The sequence below is a fragment of the Gracilinanus agilis genome, chromosome 6 (genome assembly GCF_016433145.1).
Source record: "Gracilinanus agilis isolate LMUSP501 chromosome 6, AgileGrace, whole genome shotgun sequence".
NCBI classification, from domain to species: domain Eukaryota; kingdom Metazoa; phylum Chordata; class Mammalia; order Didelphimorphia; family Didelphidae; genus Gracilinanus; species Gracilinanus agilis.
This window is the reverse complement of record NC_058135.1, coordinates 284,465,136-284,483,894: the sequence shown is the minus strand read 5'-3', so window position 1 is coordinate 284,483,894 and position 18,759 is coordinate 284,465,136. Positions and strand designations below refer to the sequence as shown.

The window sequence follows — 18,759 nt, the reverse complement described above, 5'->3', positions numbered from 1 at the left end:
CTCTGTCTCAGGCTTTGAACAACCAACGGGCATAGCAGGGAAGGAAGGGAAGGAGGGGAAGGAAGTAGCCACCACATTGCTGCAGCTAGGACATGATTTATTAGGTCTCACCCTCTGCCAGTTTATTGACAAAAGGCTCACACAGGAGAGAGCATTAAAAACACGGGCCCTGACAGGAACAGGAGAGTCTTCTCCCTGAGGCACATGGCTAGCCATCTGGAGGGCCTGGGGGCCTGCCAGACTGCTCCACCCTCCCCGGAACAAGAGGGTTGATGGGGAGCAGAGCCTTGCTTGTGTCCTGGAGGCCAGAAGGGCCAAAACTCCAAAGCAGGCTTTGCCTTGGCCAGGGCTGGGATGACTGGAGGGCTTGGAGCCTTCTGGAGCAGTCCTCAGCCTCAGATCTGGGAACAGGATGACTTTGGTCCTTGTATTGAATTTGTAATCGGATGCCTTTTAGGCATTTAAAAACATGATTGTGCCAAGGGGACCTCCGCACCCCAAAGGGACACCTTCTCCAGGCCAGAAAGGGGCATCGTGCGGAATGGCGCCGAGAGGAGGCAGAGGAGGGGCAGCTCTCGGCGGCTGCATGGCAGTGGCCGAGGCGCCGGCTGGAGGGGGGGTCACACGGCCTGGCTCTGTAATGTCTCCAGGATGGCCCGGAGCACGGCGGCGGCAGCCACGGCCCCTGGGTCGGGCTGTTCCAGCTTGGCCGAGCTGATGTAACTGGCTCTCCCGGCACCAGCTTCCATCTTCTTGGTGGCTTCCGCCGCGGCCTCAGCACTCTGCAGGAGAACGGGCCGGATGGGGCCGCAGGCGAGGCAAGCATCTGCTGGCCCCGGCTTCTGCAGCTCTGCCAGCCGCGGAGTGGGGGGTCTGGCGATGGCTCGGTGGCCCCCCAGCCCATTCCTGGGAAGCTTCCCCAGTTCCCCTTCACCGTCCGGCTCAGGCCTCCACCTTCTACCTCAGCGCCTTTGCCCGGGCGGTTCTCCCTCTCCCCTGGCGAGCTCCCTCCAAGGCTTAGCTCATGAGCCAAGGCCTGAGGGCAGCCCACTGTGATCCCTGACACGCGTGGCGCCTGCCCCCAAAGCATCACGTGCACACGTACCTGTAGCCACCCCCCCACAGACACACACAGCAGCACAGGATTCGAGACTGAGAGCCAGAAGGCACATTGAAGGCATTTGAGTTCATGTTACGGATGAGGAAACTGAGGCACAGATTCAGTGACTTGCCCACGGTCACGTTGCTAAGTGTCTGAGGCAGGATTCGAATTGAGGTTTTCCTGAATGTACCCACTGCAGCAGCCCAAGTCCTTCTCCCGGTAGCCGCACAGTGCTGGCCCCAGCAGGGCTCCCCGGGCGGGCTCTACCCTGAGATGATCCTCCTGCTCCAAGCCTGGCCTCCGCGGACTGCCGGGCTCTCGGGGATTCCTTCTCGGAGAGGGGCAGGAGACGGCTCCCCCCCCCCCCCCCGGGCTCCGCGGGGCTGCTTACCTGGACGGCTCGGCCCAGCACCTGCAGCAGGTCGGCCCCCGGCGTCTTCAGGGCCCGCAGCTCCTGGCCAGCGGCCCACAGCGAGTCCAGCTGCCCGAGACAAGGGGGAGCAGCGCTGAGCATGGCGGCCGCTCTGCTGGGCAGGGGCGAGGGGCCCCGGGGGCCCCGGAGGGCTGGGGAGGGGGAGCCCCGAGCGGCGCAGATACGTACCATGGTCCTGTCCCCGGGAGCGGCCTTCCCGTACCTGTGGGGGAGGCAGAGAGGGCTTCCCGTGAGCCACCCGTCCCGCTCGCCCACTCGGCAGGGAGGACGGACGCTGCCCACCCGAGAGGAGCCACTCACCGCTGCATGGCCTCCAGGCCGGCGTCCATGGCGGCGGTCCAGGCTGGGAGGCCAGGGGTGGTCTTGAGGGGCTGGGCGGCCGCAGTCAGGAACAAGCCATAAAGCTGGGGGCCAGAACCAGACCCCAGAGAGGCTGAGCTCAGCCACCCGGGATCTTCCCTCTGGCTCCTGGCCCGCCCCCGGCCCGGCCCCCGGCACTTACCGCCCCCGACGAGCCTCCCATCTTCTCCAGCAGGAGCCGAGACAAGCCAGAGAGTAACTGGTCAGGGCGGCTGGGCGGCGGGCGCTCCTTCAGCCACTGCTGGATGGCTGGAAGGGCAGAGAGAGGCCGTGAGCCACGCGGGGTCGTGCGTGCCCAGACCCCGGGGCTCCCCAGGCCAAGACAAGGGACGGGGACGCGGGCTGAGCCCAAGAGGAGGAGCGGCGGGAGGCCGGGAGGCCGGGGGCCCGGGCAGGAGTCCGCAGGACCTTTGGCCGCTCTGCTGTGGGTGGTGCCGCAGTCGCCGTCGCCAGCGGCCCGGTCTAAAGCGTTCAGGTGTTCCTCCAGGCCGAGGAGGGCGGCGCACACGCGCTGAAGGATCAGAGCTGCCCGCTGGGAGGCCGCACCTGGGAAAGAGGCCGGTGAGGAGGGCCGACAAGGCACGGATCCGCTCCCCGAGGCCGGCCCAGCCCCGGGGCCAGCATTACCTCCTGTCGCAGCGGGCTCGGGGCCCTCCGGCGTCTCGGCAGGGGCTGCCCTGCTCCGGGGCCGACCTGTCACGGGGACTCGGGCCACCCGGGGCCAGGCAGGAGCTGTGGTTTCGGCATCTAGGAATGGCGGCAGGGTCAGACCCGGGACAGCTACGTGGCTGAGCGCCCTGAGCTGACCGGGACGAGGGAAGTGGAGGCTTCCAGCCTCCTCGCCTCCTTCCCAGCAGAGGAAGTGGGGCTGGAGCGAGAAGGAGGAACCTGCACCCCAACTTCCCCCAGAATCATATGACAGGAAGGAAAGGCTAGAACAATCCCCCACCATGACCCTGTCCTGGCTTCCTCTGCTCCCCTCGCCCCGGAGAAAACGTCAGGCCTGGAGGACGTGGCCGCGGCATCCTCACCTATCAGCTTAAGGAGGGCATCATCTACCAGCAGGAGGGTCAGGGAGATGCCAGCCATCTCCAGCGCTGACATGAAGGTGCCCACCAGGGCACGGGCAATCTTCACACCACGGGCCTCTAGAGTCCGGAGCAGAAGGCATCCATCCATGAGGAAGAAGGGCCCGGAGGAGGGCAGGAATGACAGGCAAGGGCCAGAGGGCCAGAGGGCCAGGGGGGCCAGGGGGCCAGGAGGCCAGGAGGCCAGGGGGGCCAGGAGGCCAGGAGGCCAGGAGGCCAGGGGGGCCAGGAGGTCAGAAGCCAGGGAGACCTTGCAGGAGCAGCTCTCGGAGATCCCCACACAGGGACCCATCTTTACCGTCTCCTGCTCAGTCTCCCGGTTTCCCAGGTTGGGGATGGGCCCCAAGGGACGCGGCAGACTCGTCCCACTTTGATTTGGGACTTACCCAGGCAGCGGACTGCCGCATCGGCCATGATGCCCAGCTCCAAGAAGGACAGGCCACCCAGGTTATTGACGACCAGGACCACCGAAGAGCCTGTGGGCATCACACCAGGGGGTGAGCCGTCCCCAGAAAAGCAAGCAAGCAAGCAATGTCTCAACAGGCGTGTTTTTAACCCTCGCCTTCTGTCTTAGAATCAATGNAGGGGGGCCAGGGGGGCCAGAGGGCCAGAGGGCCAGGGGGGCCAGGAGGTCAGAAGCCAGGGAGACCTTGCAGGAGCAGCTCTCGGAGATCCCCACACAGGGACCCATCTTTACCGTCTCCTGCTCAGTCTCCCGGTTTCCCAGGTTGGGGATGGGCCCCAAGGGACGCGGCAGACTCGTCCCACTTTGATTTGGGACTTACCCAGGCAGCGGACTGCCGCATCGGCCATGATGCCCAGCTCCAAGAAGGACAGGCCACCCAGGTTATTGACGACCAGGACCACCGAAGAGCCTGTGGGCATCACACCAGGGGGTGAGCCGTCCCCAGAAAAGCAAGCAAGCAAGCAATGTCTCAACAGGAGTGTTTTTAACCCTCGCCTTCTGTCTTAGAATCAATGCTGTGTACCGCTCCAAGGCGGAGGAGCAGGAAAGGCAATGGGGGTTAAGTGACTTGTCCAGGATCACCCAGCTAGGAAGGATCTGAGGCCAGATTTGAACTCAGGACCTGTCTCCAAACCTGGTTAGGAGAGAAGGTATTGCAGGCATGTGGTGGGCCAGAGCAAAGGTGTGGAGCCTGGAGATGGAGTGAGAGAAGACCGGTTGGGCTAATGTGGGAGAGGGAACCATGTCTAGTGGGCCTGGGAGGAGATGCTGGGGCCAGGCTGGGAGCTCTGAGCTAAGTGGAGGAAGAGAAGAGCAGACGTGTTGGTCCAGGGGCTGTTAATAGGGAGCCACTGGAGATGGTTGAGTGCAGGAGTCTGAACTCAAGAAAAATGTTGGCCGAGTATGCAGGACGCACTTGGATCGGGAAGGCCGGCGAGGGGCCCGGTGAGAGGCGATGAGAGACTTCATGGGGATGGCGGCCATGTGAGTGGAGGTGAGACGAGGTCAGGGAAGAAAGGGAAGGTCTGCTGACAGCCGGCTGGCTCTGTGGGAGGGGGAGATGGAGCGCGCCAGGTAACGCCAAGGCTACAGACCAGGGTGCGAGAGGGAATCTGGGGCCTTCCAACAGAAACAGCAATGCTGGAAGGGGGAGGGACAGAGGGGGACACAGGCAGACACAATGGGACCCATTCTGGATGTTGGAGGAGCACGTAGGTGGCCCCGTGGACAAGGCACCAGGCCTGAGGGGGGGGACTTGGATTCCAATCTGGCCTCGGACACTTCCTAGCTGTATGACCCTGGGCAAGTCACTTAACCTGCACTGCCTAGCCCTGGATGGATGGAAAGTGAGGTTTTTTTTTGTTTTTCATTTTGCCAGGCTGAAATGAAGAGCCCAAACTCTCCCCAGACAGAGACGGGCGACTCACCCGCCCGGACTGGCACATGGGACTCATTGGACGGGTTCGTCATGTGGTCGATCATGGTCTTCACCAGCTCGGCGGCAGTGGCCATCTGTGCGGGGAGGTCAGAGTGAGGGGGTCTGGGAAGAGCCCGTCTACCCCAGAGGGCCGGCGCGCACCCACCCGCCTACCTTCATCCGCCGCACGCCAGCCTCCCCGTGGATCCCTGGAGAAAGAAGAAGACATCTCTGGCTGCGGGGAAGGCTCCAGCCTCGTGCCCAGGGCGGGCGCCCAGCCAGCCTGCCGCCCTCGGGGCCTGGGCACTGCCCAGAGGTGGGGGGATGCGGGGTGCACTTCCTTACCCAAGCCCAGCTCCATTTCATCGTCAGGAAGCTGGAAGGTGGGTTTGGAGCCCGGAACGCTGCAGGAGGACAAGCTGGCCCCCAGGGTGCCTGGGAAGGAAGGGGGCAGCACACGTTCACACAGGGAGGACCATCTGGGGGGCAGATTGTAGCCCAGCCCCGATGCCCGATCCCCGGGGCACTCGCTGGCTCTCTGCTCTGGGGCAGGGCACTGAGCTGGGACGGCCACTGGCCTGAGGGCCGGGCCGGCCCTGGCCCTTACAGCCTACGGGAAGGCGTTTCAGCCAGGATGTCCAGGGGGGCTGGTGAGCCTGGTGCCCCTCCACGATGCTCCCTTTCCTTCCTGGGGATGGGGCTGCCCCTTGGCCGGCACTTACCCATGGCGGCAGCGGCTGCACTCACTCTCTGGACGATCTCCTCGAGCCCCGCACCAGCCTCGGCCAGAGCCCCCGCCACCTGTGCCGACACGGAGCCGAGCCCCCGAGGGAGGAGTGACCCCACGGTTTGGAGGCAAACGGCAGGAGGGGAAAAGGAAAGAAGCCCCCCAAGTTTCTAGTCACGGCCAAAGGGCTGATGCCCCTGCGGGCAGAGTGTGGGGAAGTCTGAAGATCTGACGGCTTCTTGACTTTGTGATCCTCGCCAAGTCACTGCCCTCCCTGGGCCCCAGTTTCTCACTGAACTGACCTCTGAGGCACCTTCTGGCTTCAGCTGATCCGAGCAGAGGGGCGAGGAGGGCCCACGGGGAGGGAGGAAGCAGCCTGGGTTCTCCTCCACCCCCAGAAGGCAGGTTTGGGAGCCCCTCCCCCCACTAGCTTCGACCCCCCGAGGAAGGCCCACAGCGCAGTCCCAGGAGGCCCCTTGATTCCACCAACATGTGGGAAAAGTGGGTGGGAGGGGCGAGGCGGGGGCCCTCCTGGCTCGTCCCCCACCTTGTGGACCAGCACGGTGCCACAGAGGCCCCGCCTGCCCGCCTTCTTGAGGCTGGTAAAGGCGCTGTCATCGCCGATGACCACCATCTCCACCGGGATGCCCTCGGCCCGGGCCTGCTCGCGGGCCAGCCCGAAGTTGAGCCGATCCCCCGTGTAGTTCTTCACGATGAGCAGCGTTCCGGCTGCAGGAGGCGGAGAGAGCGGTCAGGAAGGCCCGTCCCCACATCTCCAGAGGCGGATGCCGCCCCGCATTCGTGCCCTACCTGTGCCAGCCTGGGCCACGGCCCGTATCGCGGCCAGGATGCTGCCCACCGCCGGGGAAGTGAACACGGCGCCGGCGATGACCCCCGTCAGCATCCCTTTGCCTATGAAACCTGGAGGGAGGGAGGCGGAGGTGGGAGGCTGCTCCCTGCCGGGGGCCCGCGCCCAGCACTTCTACCCTCTACTGGGGGCTCCGGGGGGCCCCCGCTGGCCGGGAGGACACGTGCTCTCCAGCTGGCCCTTGTGGGCAGGCTCACGGGCAGACCCACAGGAGCGGGTGCGGGGCCAGAGCCGTGCTTTGGGGGTTTGTTTCTCCGTAGGTGTCACAAGCTCGGAGGCCGGAGCTGCAGTGAGGCCGGCCGCTGGCCTCTCGGCCTGGGTCCTCTGCAGTCCTCCCCCAGGGGGCCCTCGTCTTCTCCAGCCTCACCTGCGTGGGCAGGCTCATGGCCGGAGCCCCCTCCGGAGAGCAGGGCCACGCGGCCCCTCAGGCTCTCCAGGTCCGCACGCAGGGCCACTCGGTGCCCCTGCAGAATCTGGAGGTCCGGGTTGCAGGCCACCAGCCCGGCCAGAGCATCGTCCGCACAGCCTGTCACCGAGTTCACCAGCTTCTTGGAGGACTGTTGGAGAGACAAAGTAGGAAGTCAGGAGATGCCTAAAAGAAGCCTTTAGCCTTGGGCCCCCACTGTGCTCTCTGGGCCCTTTACCCTCAAGGACAACACCCTCGCCTGCAGCGGGCCTTGGAGAAGGGATGAATTCAAATCCTACCTCAGACTAGGTGTGGGACCCTGGGCAATCTCTTAGATTCTATTTCCTGGCCTCTAAAATGGGGATAATGATCATAAATGACACTTCATGGGTCCATCATGTATGTAAAAGGCTTTAGAAATGCCAGCTCTCGTTATTTTTAGCCTGGCATTCAAGGCCTTGCACAGACTGCCTCTGGCCTCCCATCAGATTCCTTTCGCATGTTCTCTCTTCCTTTGCCAGTGTCCTCCCTGCAGTCACACAGGCAGGTTGTCCTCTAGGCATCTCTCTAGTTTTATCTCTGCATCTCCAGGGGCTAGCTGGGTGCTGGAAACATACGGAAACGGGCTGAAACCTTCTCTTCCTGCAAGGCCTGCCTGCCTGGGTCAGTCAACAAGCCAACAAGCCAAGCGTTCTGGAAGAATGTCTGGCCCTGGGCTAAGTGGGGGTAGGGGGAGGAGAGGGATACCCTGAAGGCCTCTGGATGAAAACAAACATCCCAGACTCTAGGAAGGAAGAGGGCTTATGAATGTACCCAAGAGGCAAGGCCTCTCCTGCCTGCCTCCTGGAGGTGACGGTCTCAGGTCCTGCGGAGCTCAGAGCAAAGAAGGTTCTGCTGACCCTGAACCAAAGGCCCTTCCTTCGCCCGAGTCCGAGTCTGCCAGCTGGAGAGCCCTGTAGCTCTCCCAAAGGACAAAACCCCCGGCCAGGCCAGCCAAGCCAGGGTGGGAGTTGGAGAGGAATGCGGCTGTTTGTGGAAGAGTGAGCCAGGCCCCGGTGCCTGGAGAAGAGCCCCGCAGCCCCGCAGCCCCGCTGCCCGGCCCGGGCTTGTCCTGGGGAGCTCGGCCCATGTGCTCTGACCCTCTAGAGCAGTGCAGTCAAGCTCAACTAGAACAGCGCTCGCTCCCCCACGCAGAAAACCACACGTGAACGTGGTCTATATTCTGTGGTATTTTTACTTATTTTGTTCAACATATTTCTATCATAGTCTAATTGTGTTTTGGCTTCCCACAGACCTCAAGTGTGAACCCTCTGCTCTAGAGAAAGAAAGGGCGTGGGGGCAGCCGGGGGCCCAGCGGACACTCAGGAGGATCTAGTCTGGCCTCAGACACTTCTAGGTACGTGACCCTGGGCAAGTCACTTCACCTGGGCTGCTTAGCCCTTATCGCTCTTTTGCCTTAGAACAGATACAAGGACAAGAAGGGCTTCAGGCGTCCCCACCACTGGCCCTCACTCCCACTTTCCCTGACAGACTGTGTGTGTGTGTGTGTGTGTGTGTGTGTGTGCTTGGCCTGCTGTCCGTGTAAGCGCCTTTGTTAAAGAGCTAAACCTGCGCTCTCCTGCCTGAGTGGATCACGCGAGGGGGGGTTCGAGCTAGAATTCCACGGATGGCCGGCCCAGGTCTGAGAGTGAGGGCAGCGCTCCTCTGGGGGGCCAGCCTACCAGTATCGGTTCAGTGGTGGAGTGGGAGACCAGAGGGGGGTGTTCTACGCAAACCACTCAGGAACCACCTGCCCCCCCCACCTGTCCTGATCTCTAATCAGAATCTCCACCCTGGAGTGAGGTCTGGGGCAAAAAAGGCCTGTCTGAGGTCCCGACTGGAGCTGGAGCCTCACAACTTTATTTCTCCACTGTGTGACGGCCAGGCCCCAGCCCTATCCTCGTGTGTATCCTCCCCTGTCCTTGCCGCCAGCCTTGGACTTCCCATTCAAGGACTACCATTCCCATCAACATCCCCATCAAAGTTCCAGGTGCCACTGCGAAAGGCCCCACAATCTCCTGCCCTGTGACTCTGCTCAGACCTTCATGCTTTGGAGTCCGAGGCTGCCGCCTCCTAAGCTCCCTGCCTTGGCCACCCTTTGTCCGTCCCTCGTGGCCCTCCTTGCGAGCTCCACGCTGCCAGGCTCCTCTGCCCCCTCGCAGTGCTCCAGGGAAGCCCCGTCCTCTTGTTCACCTAGCCTGGTGCCCTCTCCTTGGCCATGACGAGGGACTTCTGTGCACGTGCTGCTTTCCTGCCTCACAAGGGCAGGATGTGGGGGCTGCCTGGTTCTCTCCCCCACCTGTCCAGTGCCTGACGCAGTACCTGGCACAGCAGGTAACCGGCTTCATGATCTCTGCTCCCAAAGCCTTCATGCAGGCCCTCCTCCCCTCTGCCCCAGCTTCCCTTTTTATCTCCCAGTTTCCATCCCTCCCTCTCCAAGCCATCCACCACACACCTTTGGGAGGCTCAAGGTCTAAGTGGAGCTCCTGTGCCTGGGGCAAACCCCACAAAATGGGTGGGGTGGTGGTAGGCCCGGGAGGAGGGGGGGAATCACCTCAATAGTGCCCAGAAGCAGAGCTGGAGCATGCAGGAGGGGAGGAGGTGGGTGGGATGGGCCGGGCTGAGTTCACGTGGGGAAAAGCTACCCAAGTGAATGGGGAACTAAGTCCAAAGTGTTAAACTGCCGAAGGAGAACAAGGGCTCTTGGCACCCTCTGCATTTCTAGATCCTGGGACAAAGTTCTGGCTGCCCCACACGAGTGACTCCCTGGCGTCTGAGCACCTCATTCTCCTGGTGAATGATCTCTGCCAGCTCCCGCTGCCTCCTGGATCAGATGGAAACTCCTCAGCGTGGCCCTGGACAAGTTCCACAACCCAGCTTCCATATTCCTTTCTTACATCAGGGTCCTGCTCAATATTCCACAATGTTGGGGCAGTGGGGTGGCTCAGTAGATGGAGAGCCAAGTCTGGAGAGGGCAAGTTCTGGGTTCAAAGCTGACCTCACACACTTCCCCACTGTGTGACCCTGGGCAAGTCACTTACCTCCAACTGCCTAGCCCTTCCTCTCTTCTGCCTTGGAACTGATACTTAATATTAAGTCTAAGACAGAAGGTAAGGATTTAAAATTTTATCTATCCATCCATCCATCCATCCATCCATCCATCCATCCATCCATCCACCCCACAGTCAGCCAAACCGGTCTCCGAGTTCTCTCCTGAACCCGATATTCCTAGGATCAGAGGCAGAGAGCCAGAAGGGGTTCCCTAAGGTAAAAGGGCCTTTCAGGGCTCACAGAGAGAAGGTCACAGAGCCAGGGAACTAACCTGGGGTCCTACCTCCAAATACAGAATTCCCAGCAGCCCCTTCCCTCCCCTGCCACTCCTCCTGCCAACCCCAGAGCCCTAACCCCAGCATCTCACTGGGCAGAGGGATGGAGACTGGCCTGCAGGGGGGGCCGGAAGGGCTGATGAAGTGCTCCTAGACCTGGGAAGCCCTACAGAGCGCTGGCTGTTAGTCACCTTCCCTATAAGAATGGGCCTTCCTCTACTAGTGCCGGCTGGTGGCTGAAAGGCAGCCTATGGCCTGGCTCATGCTTGGGTCTAGGAACAAAGGGTGGGAAGGGAGCCCAGAGGCATCCAGGCTAACATCTTCATTTGACAGAGGAGGGCATCGAGGCCCAGAGAAGTCACAGGATTAGTCCATCCATCGATCCACAGACACTGAGCACTTCCTGGAGGAGATCTGAGATCCCCTACCCAGGCCCTTTATGTTACACAACTGGAAAACGAGGCAGGGAGGTTATTTGTGTCTTGTTGTTTGGTCGTGTCTGACTCTTGGGCAGAAATGAGGGGGCTGGCTTCAGGTCCCTGTCAGCCCAGGACTCTCAACCCTGTGCTCCATCTGTAAAAGGAGGGGTTCATGGGGGGGACGCCTCAAGGCTCTTCCATCTCTGGGATCCTGCCTGTCCTCTGTGGCTCTTGCTATCTGTTGAGATGCTTCCCACCACAAGCAGGCCAGAGGCACATGAGTTAGAATCTCAGACTAGGGGAGAGGGACAGGGAAGTGCTCAAGTGAAACGGAGGGACAGAAGAGGCCAGAGGCAGAAGGGAATGAACTTTCTGGTCACCGGCAGGGAACAGCTCGATCAGTCTCTCAGGGGAGCCTGCTGGGGTGCTGGGAACTGGGCACTGGGCCAGCCCCCTCACTTTACAAATGAAGAAATGAAGACCCAGAGGTCAGAGATTCACCCAAGATCACAAAGCAGTTTTCCAACTCCTCATCCTTTCCACAACCTCACTGCCTCCCCCCAAGATTTGAGATCAACTAGCCAGGCTCTCCCCGCCCTCCCCCTGATGTTGGCATTCTGATTCTCCCAAATACAGAATCCCATTCTATATACTTTGTATATCCTTCATAGTCACTTGTATCCCCTACCCCTACCAGATATAAGCTCCTGCAGGGCAAGGGCGTGGATCCCCGGCACCCAGCCCAGTGCTTGCCCTGTGTTAATAGGAACTTCATAAGTGTCTGGAGAATTGAAAATGAGCATCAGCACTGACCAGAGGGCCACAGAGGTCTGGCCCTGGGAAGAACTCACCAGGATGGCTACAAAGCCCAGGACACAGGAAGAAGCCTGAATCTGCCCAAGTCAGTCAGTGGCTTGACCCCACATTCATGATTCTGGGGCCTGGGGCTCGGCTCTGCCATTTAGCTCAGCTCCGGGGCACCCCTGCTCCACTTCATATCATTCTAGAACTAGGCCTAGAACCCTGGGGAGCTAACCCAAACTAGCTTGGTATCAAAATCTCAGAGCCCTTGGGAGATTCTGGATGGCCCAGTCAATCAACAAATGTTTATTAAGCATCTACTATGCGCCAGGCAGTATGCTAAGAACAGGGCATACAAAAAGAGGCAAATGATGGTCTCTGCCCTCAAAGAGCTCCCAGGCTCCCTGGGGAGGCAGCAAGTACGTACAAAGAAGCTGTAGAGAGGAGAACCAGGAAATAAAGAAGAGAGGGAAGGCCCTAGAAGTAAGAGGAGTTGGGAAAGGCTCCCTGTAGAAGACAAAATTTTAGGTCCACTTGAAATGCCAGATGACTTCCTGCCTGGGAACCTATAGGCTTGAACCTGGGTGGGGGGCAGGGTGGAGACAGAGAAGGGGAAGAGAGAGGGAGAGGGAGAGGGACAGAGACAAAGACAGACAGAGAGAGGGAGGGGAGGAGACAGAAAAGGAGACAGGGAGGGGGAGAGAGGGAAGGGGAGACAGAGAGAGAAAGAGAGAAGAGGAGGGAGGGGAGAGGGGGAAAGGGACAGAGACATGGAGAGTGAGGGAGAGACAAATAGAAATGGGGTAGGGAGGGCACATATTTTTATTTCTAGGGACAGGTTGTTAGATATTCTACCCACTGCCACCTTGTTAGTCACACTCCCTACTCTCAAAAGTCAGGTGGGGAACAAGGCTTCCCAATCACAGCAGGGGCCAAGGTCACAGAACAGGGCACTGGCTGGGTCTCTACTCTGTGGCTTTGGCTGCTCCTAGTGGCTACCAGTCTTAGATGGACTGTGCTTTGAGGCTGGGCACAACCAATCCCTTTCTGAACCCAGAGCTCCCTCCCTTCTCCCTCCTCAGTCCCAGAAGGACTCACCATTGTGGGAAAGATTCAGAAAGGGAGGCAGACTCCAGAATGAGTTCCCAGTTGTCAGTGGAGGTGGGAAGGCAAGCTGGAAGGCAAGCAACCTATCCAGCAAGTGCCTCAGGGCTTTCTGTCCACGTGGGATTCTTCTGAGCTAAACTGGGAGAAGTAGCTCCAACAGTAGTATCTACAGGAACAAGGAACCAGAGCTGAGTGTGTGCTGGTGGGAAGTGGAGGCCCTATTTGGAGGGCAGGATCAATGGGGGTTGGCCCAAGGGGCTGAGCCAAGCCAAGCACAATGGTGCCAGCATGAGTTCTCTGCCCCCTTGGGATCCTGTTCCCACCTAAGAACTTTGATCTAAGTCCAAACTCTATCTCGTGGCCCAACAATGGAGTGTGGAAGGCACAGGAGAAGAAAGACCAAGGTCCACACATGCTCCCAAACCTCTCCCTGCACCAGAGGAAAACTAATCTGGGGCACACACCCTGCCTTTGGGAGTAGAGCTACCCCAGAGCCCTCAAGGCAGGGACAACCCCAGTGGTCTGGACAGGATCCCAGGTTGGTCATCGCAGACACATGCTAATGACCTCTAGGGCATTCCCAAAGGGAACAAAGCAAACAACTTTATTTTTTGGCTCTGGGAAGAAGCTGTTCCTGGATCCTAAAGTTGGGGAAATGAGATGGAGCAAGCAGTATGGTACAGTGGAAAGAGGCAGGGACTTAAGAAGGAGCAGCTAAGGGGCTCAGAGGGTAGAGCCAGGATTGGAGATAGGAGGTCCTGGCTTCAAATATGGCCTCACATACTTCCTAGCTGGGTGACCCTGGACAAGTCACCTAATACCCATTGCCTAGCCCTTTCACCTTAGAAGCAATACTTAGTATCAATTCTAAGTCAGAAGGGGTAAAAAAAAAAAAAGTCAAGAGATGGGTTTGAATCCTGGTTCTGTTACTTACTAGCTTAATTGATCATGAGTAATCATTTAACCCCTTTGGGCCAAAGTTTACCTATCTGTAAAAGAAAGAGGATAGAAGTAGACTGATGATGAAGCCCACCTCCCTCCTCTTAGCAGAGACATGGACTATGGGTGGAAATATGTAAAATTCTCCTTTTTAGTTCAACTGAAAATATCAAGAAACAGTATTTTCTCCAACCTCTTCTCTTTAGGAAAGCATGTAGAATAAAGGTGAAAAGATAAAGGCTTAGGTTTCAGGAAATGAATGGAGTGAAAAGAATACCCAACTTTGCCTCTGCAGTCCCCTGAAATGGTTGGGGGGCCCTGACCCACCCAAGGGCAGCATCCTCATTGGCATCCAAGGATTAAGATATTGTTTTGGAGTATTAAGCCCAACCTGTGTTTTCAAACCTTTTGCTTGTTCAGGATTCCTCTAAATATGACTTGGAATTGTCTTGGGGTAGGAAAAGCCCCATCAGAGGCCAGGGAGCTACACAGGGCTTGAATACACACTCCAGCCTAGGCCCCAGGGCCATTCCTATCTCCGCTTCCTAGGCGGAAGGTTTGGCCCGGGGTTGGTTAGGCCAAACTTCGTCCTGGTTCTAGGAGAGGGTGGCAGCAGGAAGGGGCTGGGGAGGGCTCCTTGGGGAGACAGGGGAAGCGGGGTGGGCAGCAGCAGCAGCGAGTGGGGAGGGATCCAAAACAGTCTCTCTATCCTCTAGGTCTATTCCAGGAAGGGGCAGTGTCTTGCCAGGGGCATCCCTGCCTTCCCCAGGCGCCCGTTTCCGGGGCAATCGGGAGTTTTCCCCCCCAAACTCCGGAGGCTGCAGGGTGGGCTGGGCTCGGGGAGGCAGCAGAGATGGTCAGTGTCCGTGTCTGACCAAGGGAAGGGCCCTCAGGCATGGCTTCAACTGTCCTTACGCAGAGGAGGAAAATGAGGCCCGGGGAGGGGGGGTAGGGGAATCACCCCAAGGAACGTGCGTGGTCAGGGCCAAAGGCAGGCCTCGGACCCGGGATCAGAGCTCGATGAGGCCTAGGGATGGTCTTGGGAGACCGCCCGGGCCATGTGGGGGGCTGGGGCGGAGGCTGCAGGAGCTGCCGCAGGGGGAGGAGCCGGGAACAACTGGGGGCGGGGCGCTGACGGCCGTGGCTCCGGATTGGGGGGCTATGGCGCAGGGGGCGGGCTCATAGCGTCGGGCGCGGGAGTTGAGATAGGGGGGAGGGAAGAGGAGGGATGACGTTAGCGCTCTCTCCTTCTCCCCCACCCTGCCACTCGCTCACCTGCTCCAGCCGCGCGGCGCCTGCTCCTCTCCCGAAGAGCCGAGAGGGGGCGGGTAGAGCGTCCTTCCATCCGGGACTCGGCGGAAGGGGGCGGGACGACGGAAGGGGCGGGACCTGCGGCTGCTGGCATCTTCAGGCTGAGGAGGCGGGCTGAGACCTCCGAGCCGCTAGGGGTCGGGGCGTGCTCCCATCCCGTGGTGCCCTGCGCCGGGGCAGCTCTAGGCGGCGGCGCGTCTCGGTGGCAGCGGCGGTGGTGTAGGTGCGGAGGTTGCGCGCGGGGCCCGCTTGTCTCTTGGCTGTCGCCGAGTCCGCCTCCGCGTCAGTGTCCGCGGCCGCCCGGGCCCTCGCCTTCTCGCTCCTCCGCCTCCGGCCGGCCCGGGCTCCGGTCTCAACATGTCGTACAACTACGTGGTGACGGCGCAGAAGCCCACGGCCGTCAACGGCTGCGTGACGGGTGAGGGGAGGCCGCGGGCCGGGGCCAGGGGCGAGGGCTCTTCTCCGCGCGGGGAAACTGAGGCCCGGGGGGAGGGGCGTGTGCATCGAGGACTCATCGAGCACTAAAGGAAAACTGAGGCCTAGCAGGGGAGCGGCCGTGCGCACCGGCGGGGTTTTCCTCCACAGGGGTAAACTGATGCCCCCACCGGTGGCGAGGGGGCGGGCATGTGCATCCGAGCCTGGGTGGTTATCGAGCTCCAAGGGGAAACTGAGGCTCAGCGGGGGACGGGCGGGGTCCATCCTGCTAGGAGCCAGGCCCATCGCTGCAGTGACGTCAGTAACTTGCAAGCACAACCCTCCACGTGGGGAAACTGAAGTGGGAGGGGGGAAGCTCGTGTGCATCGGGGGCTCATCGAGCTCTAAGGGGAAACGGAGGCCCAGCGGCGGGCTTCTGTCTACCAGAAGCCAGACCCATCGATGCAAGTGACGTCAGCAACTTGCAACCTGCAAGCATAGTCCTCTAGGGGAAAATGAGGGGGGCGGGACGGATGCATCTTTAGCTCACTGAGCTCTAAGGGTAAACTGAGGCCCAGCAGGGGGTGGGGAGGGCAGGCAGGGTACGACCTACCAGAAGCCAAGCCTATCGCTGCAGTGACGGTTAGACACCTGCAAACGCAATCCTCCATAAAGGGAAATTGGGGTGGGGGGCTGGGGAATATGCATGGGGGCTCACTGAGTTCTAAGGGGCAACCAAGGCCCATCCGGGAAGGAGTCATTGGAGGGGAAGTGGAAGAAGGGGTGTCATGTGCAACTTGGTTGGAGGGCTCATCAATTTCAAGGGGAAACTGAGGCCTTGGAGGGGAGGGACCATGAGCAGGGAGGAAACTGATGAAGGGGAGGGGAGATGTGCACAGGCTCAAGCTCTAAGGGGGAAGGTGTGTGTAGTTGTGGCAGGGTCTTTCCAACTGAATCAGAGTCCACCAAGGGCAGCAACTTACAAGCATAACCCTACCCCAGGGGAAACTGAGGCCCAGTGATTTTCTCTTTAAATCATTGTCTATCTCCTGGGACTCTAGACTCCATCCATCCCAAGTCCCCTGATTATGTTCAGCAAGACCATGAAACGGGCATCACAGGGCATTGGCCAGACTTCCTACTTCCTCCCTGAGTGACTTTGGGCTGGTCCCTGGACCTCTATGGGCTCAAGTTTGTGCCTCTTTAGAAGGAGGTGGTTGAACTACGTGGTTTCCAAGGTTTCTCTCCCGGCCCCTTTAGATCTCATCCTGTGAATTCAATGAGAACAAAACAATCTGTCCTCCTGGAACTTAGATTCTAATGGGGGTAACAACCTGGTGGACATGGTACAAGGGGATTTGGGGAAGTCCTCACCATTGAGAGGATCAGAACAGTCTGGTATGAGGTGGTCCTTGAGTGAAGCTTCATATGATTCTCTACACAGAAGCCCAGAGAGGGGAAGACCCTTGAGGATAGATCACTGACAGGAAGACACTTTAGGGGTCATTATGTAGATCAGCCCACCACCTTTCAAATGAGACCTGGAGTGCGGAAGTGACTTGGAAGGGGAGGGTCTAAGGGTGGGAGTCAAAAGTCTCCTTTTTCCATAATGTGGAAAGGTTTCCTGTGTCTGGAGGGGTGATGGCACCTCTAATTCTATCAAACCTGGCCCCAACACATATCTGACCAATAGTCATCTCCCTTTGGGTTGAAGTCCTTCAGCAAAGGGACGTTCATGTCCCCCAGAGGCAGCCTTCTTAAATTGGGGTGGCCCTAATTGTTGGAGATCTTCTTTACCTCAAGTAAAATGAGCATCTGGGCAGCTTCCACACCTACCTCTTTTCACCTCCTGGGTCAGGTGGAACAAGCATCATCATTTAAGGTCTCTGGTCAGAGGGTTGTTCCAACCAAGATTGAGAGAGGCCTTGGGCATCAGGTCAGGGGATCCTGGATCTCTTCACCAGAAATGAAATGAGCTCTTCTGTTTCAGAGGTCCTTGATCAGAGGTGAAGTAGGAGGATCTCTGTAATGAAATTATGGTTCTGACACTTAACATCTGTGTGACCATGGGCAAGTCTTAACCTCCCTGGTCTCAGTTTTATCTATTGTAAAATGAAGGAATTGGTCCTAGGTCAGTGAGGGCCATGAATTTGATTTTGATCACTATTTCAGTATAACTGGTATCCTTTGTGACCCATTATGCAGTGTTTTGTTTTATGCTTTTAAAAACACTTAGAAGAGGGCCATAGATTTTACCAGACTGCCTGAGGGGTTCATAACACAAAAAAAGTAGAGTTCCTGGACTTAGTGATAACTGATGCTCCTTCCAGGAGGAGTGGCTGAGTGAAAAAATACTAGATTTAAAGCTAAAGGACCTAGGCCCAAATTACTCCCTAGGTGACCTTTACTCTGGGCCTCAGTTTACTTATCTGGGAAATGAAGGCTTTGAATAAAGGATTTCTAAGTTTCCTTTCAACTTGGGATGACTCTGCTAGGCGACTCACAAGAGTTTGATGAGGCAGAAACACTGATCAAGAAAGGATTCCCTTAGGGGGCAGCTGGGTAGCTCAGTGGATTGAGAGCCAGGCCTAGAGATGGGAGGTCCTAGGTTCAAATCTGACCTCAGACACTTCCCAGCTGTGTGACCCTGGGCAAGTCACTTGACCCCCATTGCCTACCCTTACCACTCTAAGGTAAGGGTTTAAGAAATAAAGGAAGGAAGGAAGGAAGGAAGGATTGATTGATTCCCTTATCAAATCCTACTGAAGGACATGATGAAGTTATATTGTATTGTCTGTCATCTAGTCTTGTCTTTTTACCTGACCAGAGATTCCCTTAACAATATCATCCTCCCCCAGTCCCAAAAAGGTCTCCTCTCCCTTTTTAGGTGGAGAAGTCTTTTTTTTTAACAACAAGGAATAGGTAGAGGGGGCTTGGTCAGGATAGCTCAGTTTGGAGGGCAAGGGCTAAACATTGGGTTTTCCTGTTGGCCAGGCATGTGAGGGAATTATTTTTAGCAATAATAGTAGAAGTCATCAGAGTATAGAAGACAAAAGATTTTGGACTAGACCTCCTTAATCATTAAGACTTTTAAAAAATAAGGAGACAGCTAGGTGGCTCAGAGGATTGAGAGTCAGACCCAGAGACAGGAGGTCCTGGGTTCAAATTTGACCTCAGATACTTCGTAGCTGTGTGCCCATCCTGGGTAAGTCACTTAATCCCCATTGCCTAGCCCTTACACTCTTCTGCTTCAGAACCAATACCCAGTATTGATTCTAAGATGGAAGGTGAGGGTTTTTAAAAAATTTAAAAAAAAAAAAGACTTTTAATGAGCAAAATGCACCCAAAGCATATACACCCCCAATACATATTACCATGGTACCAAAACACCTTGACACCTGGGTTCCTTGTCCATCTGGATCTTTTTCTGTTAATCATTTGATTGGTTTCTTCTTCTGGAATCTTTGCTGAATAGAACCAATCAAATGAAGCCATTTTCTCTGGCTCCTAGAAAGAGCCCAGTTTCTGTGGTCTGA

General features: G+C 58.1%; 2 protein-coding genes across 2 annotated transcripts in view; one reads left to right on the top strand and one right to left on the bottom strand.

The window, feature by feature from the left end:
* Nucleotides 1–80: 80 nt before the first annotated feature.
* On the bottom strand, nt 81–12,792 carry TKFC (triokinase and FMN cyclase). The gene is made up of 17 exons (XM_044681414.1): nt 12,551–12,792; nt 6,829–7,018; nt 6,404–6,514; nt 6,141–6,322; nt 5,589–5,667; nt 5,212–5,301; nt 5,041–5,075; nt 4,877–4,961; nt 3,769–3,858; nt 2,927–3,043; nt 2,523–2,642; nt 2,304–2,441; nt 2,038–2,144; nt 1,836–1,939; nt 1,704–1,737; nt 1,494–1,583; nt 81–782 (listed from the first exon to the last, which is right to left on the bottom strand). Exons 1-17 carry the CDS (start codon nt 12,551–12,553, stop codon nt 621–623), a joined length of 1,737 nt encoding a protein of 578 aa, XP_044537349.1. The 5' UTR covers nt 12,554–12,792; the 3' UTR covers nt 81–620.
* Nucleotides 12,793–15,063: 2,271 nt separating this feature from the next.
* DDB1 (damage specific DNA binding protein 1) overlaps nt 15,064–18,759 on the top strand; it is a 28,279-nt gene continuing 24,583 nt past the window's right edge. The window contains exon 1 of the mRNA XM_044680035.1: nt 15,064–15,227. Coding sequence (XP_044535970.1) covers nt 15,167–15,227 — 61 coding nt within the window. The 5' untranslated portion in view covers nt 15,064–15,166. The remainder of the gene's footprint in view (nt 15,228–18,759) is intronic.

Coding starts and splice junctions, on each gene's coding strand:
- TKFC (XM_044681414.1), bottom strand. Junction 5,668..6,140: donor GCACCGTGCTGGTCCACAAG/GTGGGGGACGAG, acceptor GTGTCGGCACAG/GTGGCGGGGGCTCTGGCCGA. Junction 3,044..3,768: donor TGCGGCAGTCCGCTGCCTGG/GTAAGTCCCAAA, acceptor TCCGGACTCTAG/AGGCCCGTGGTGTGAAGATT.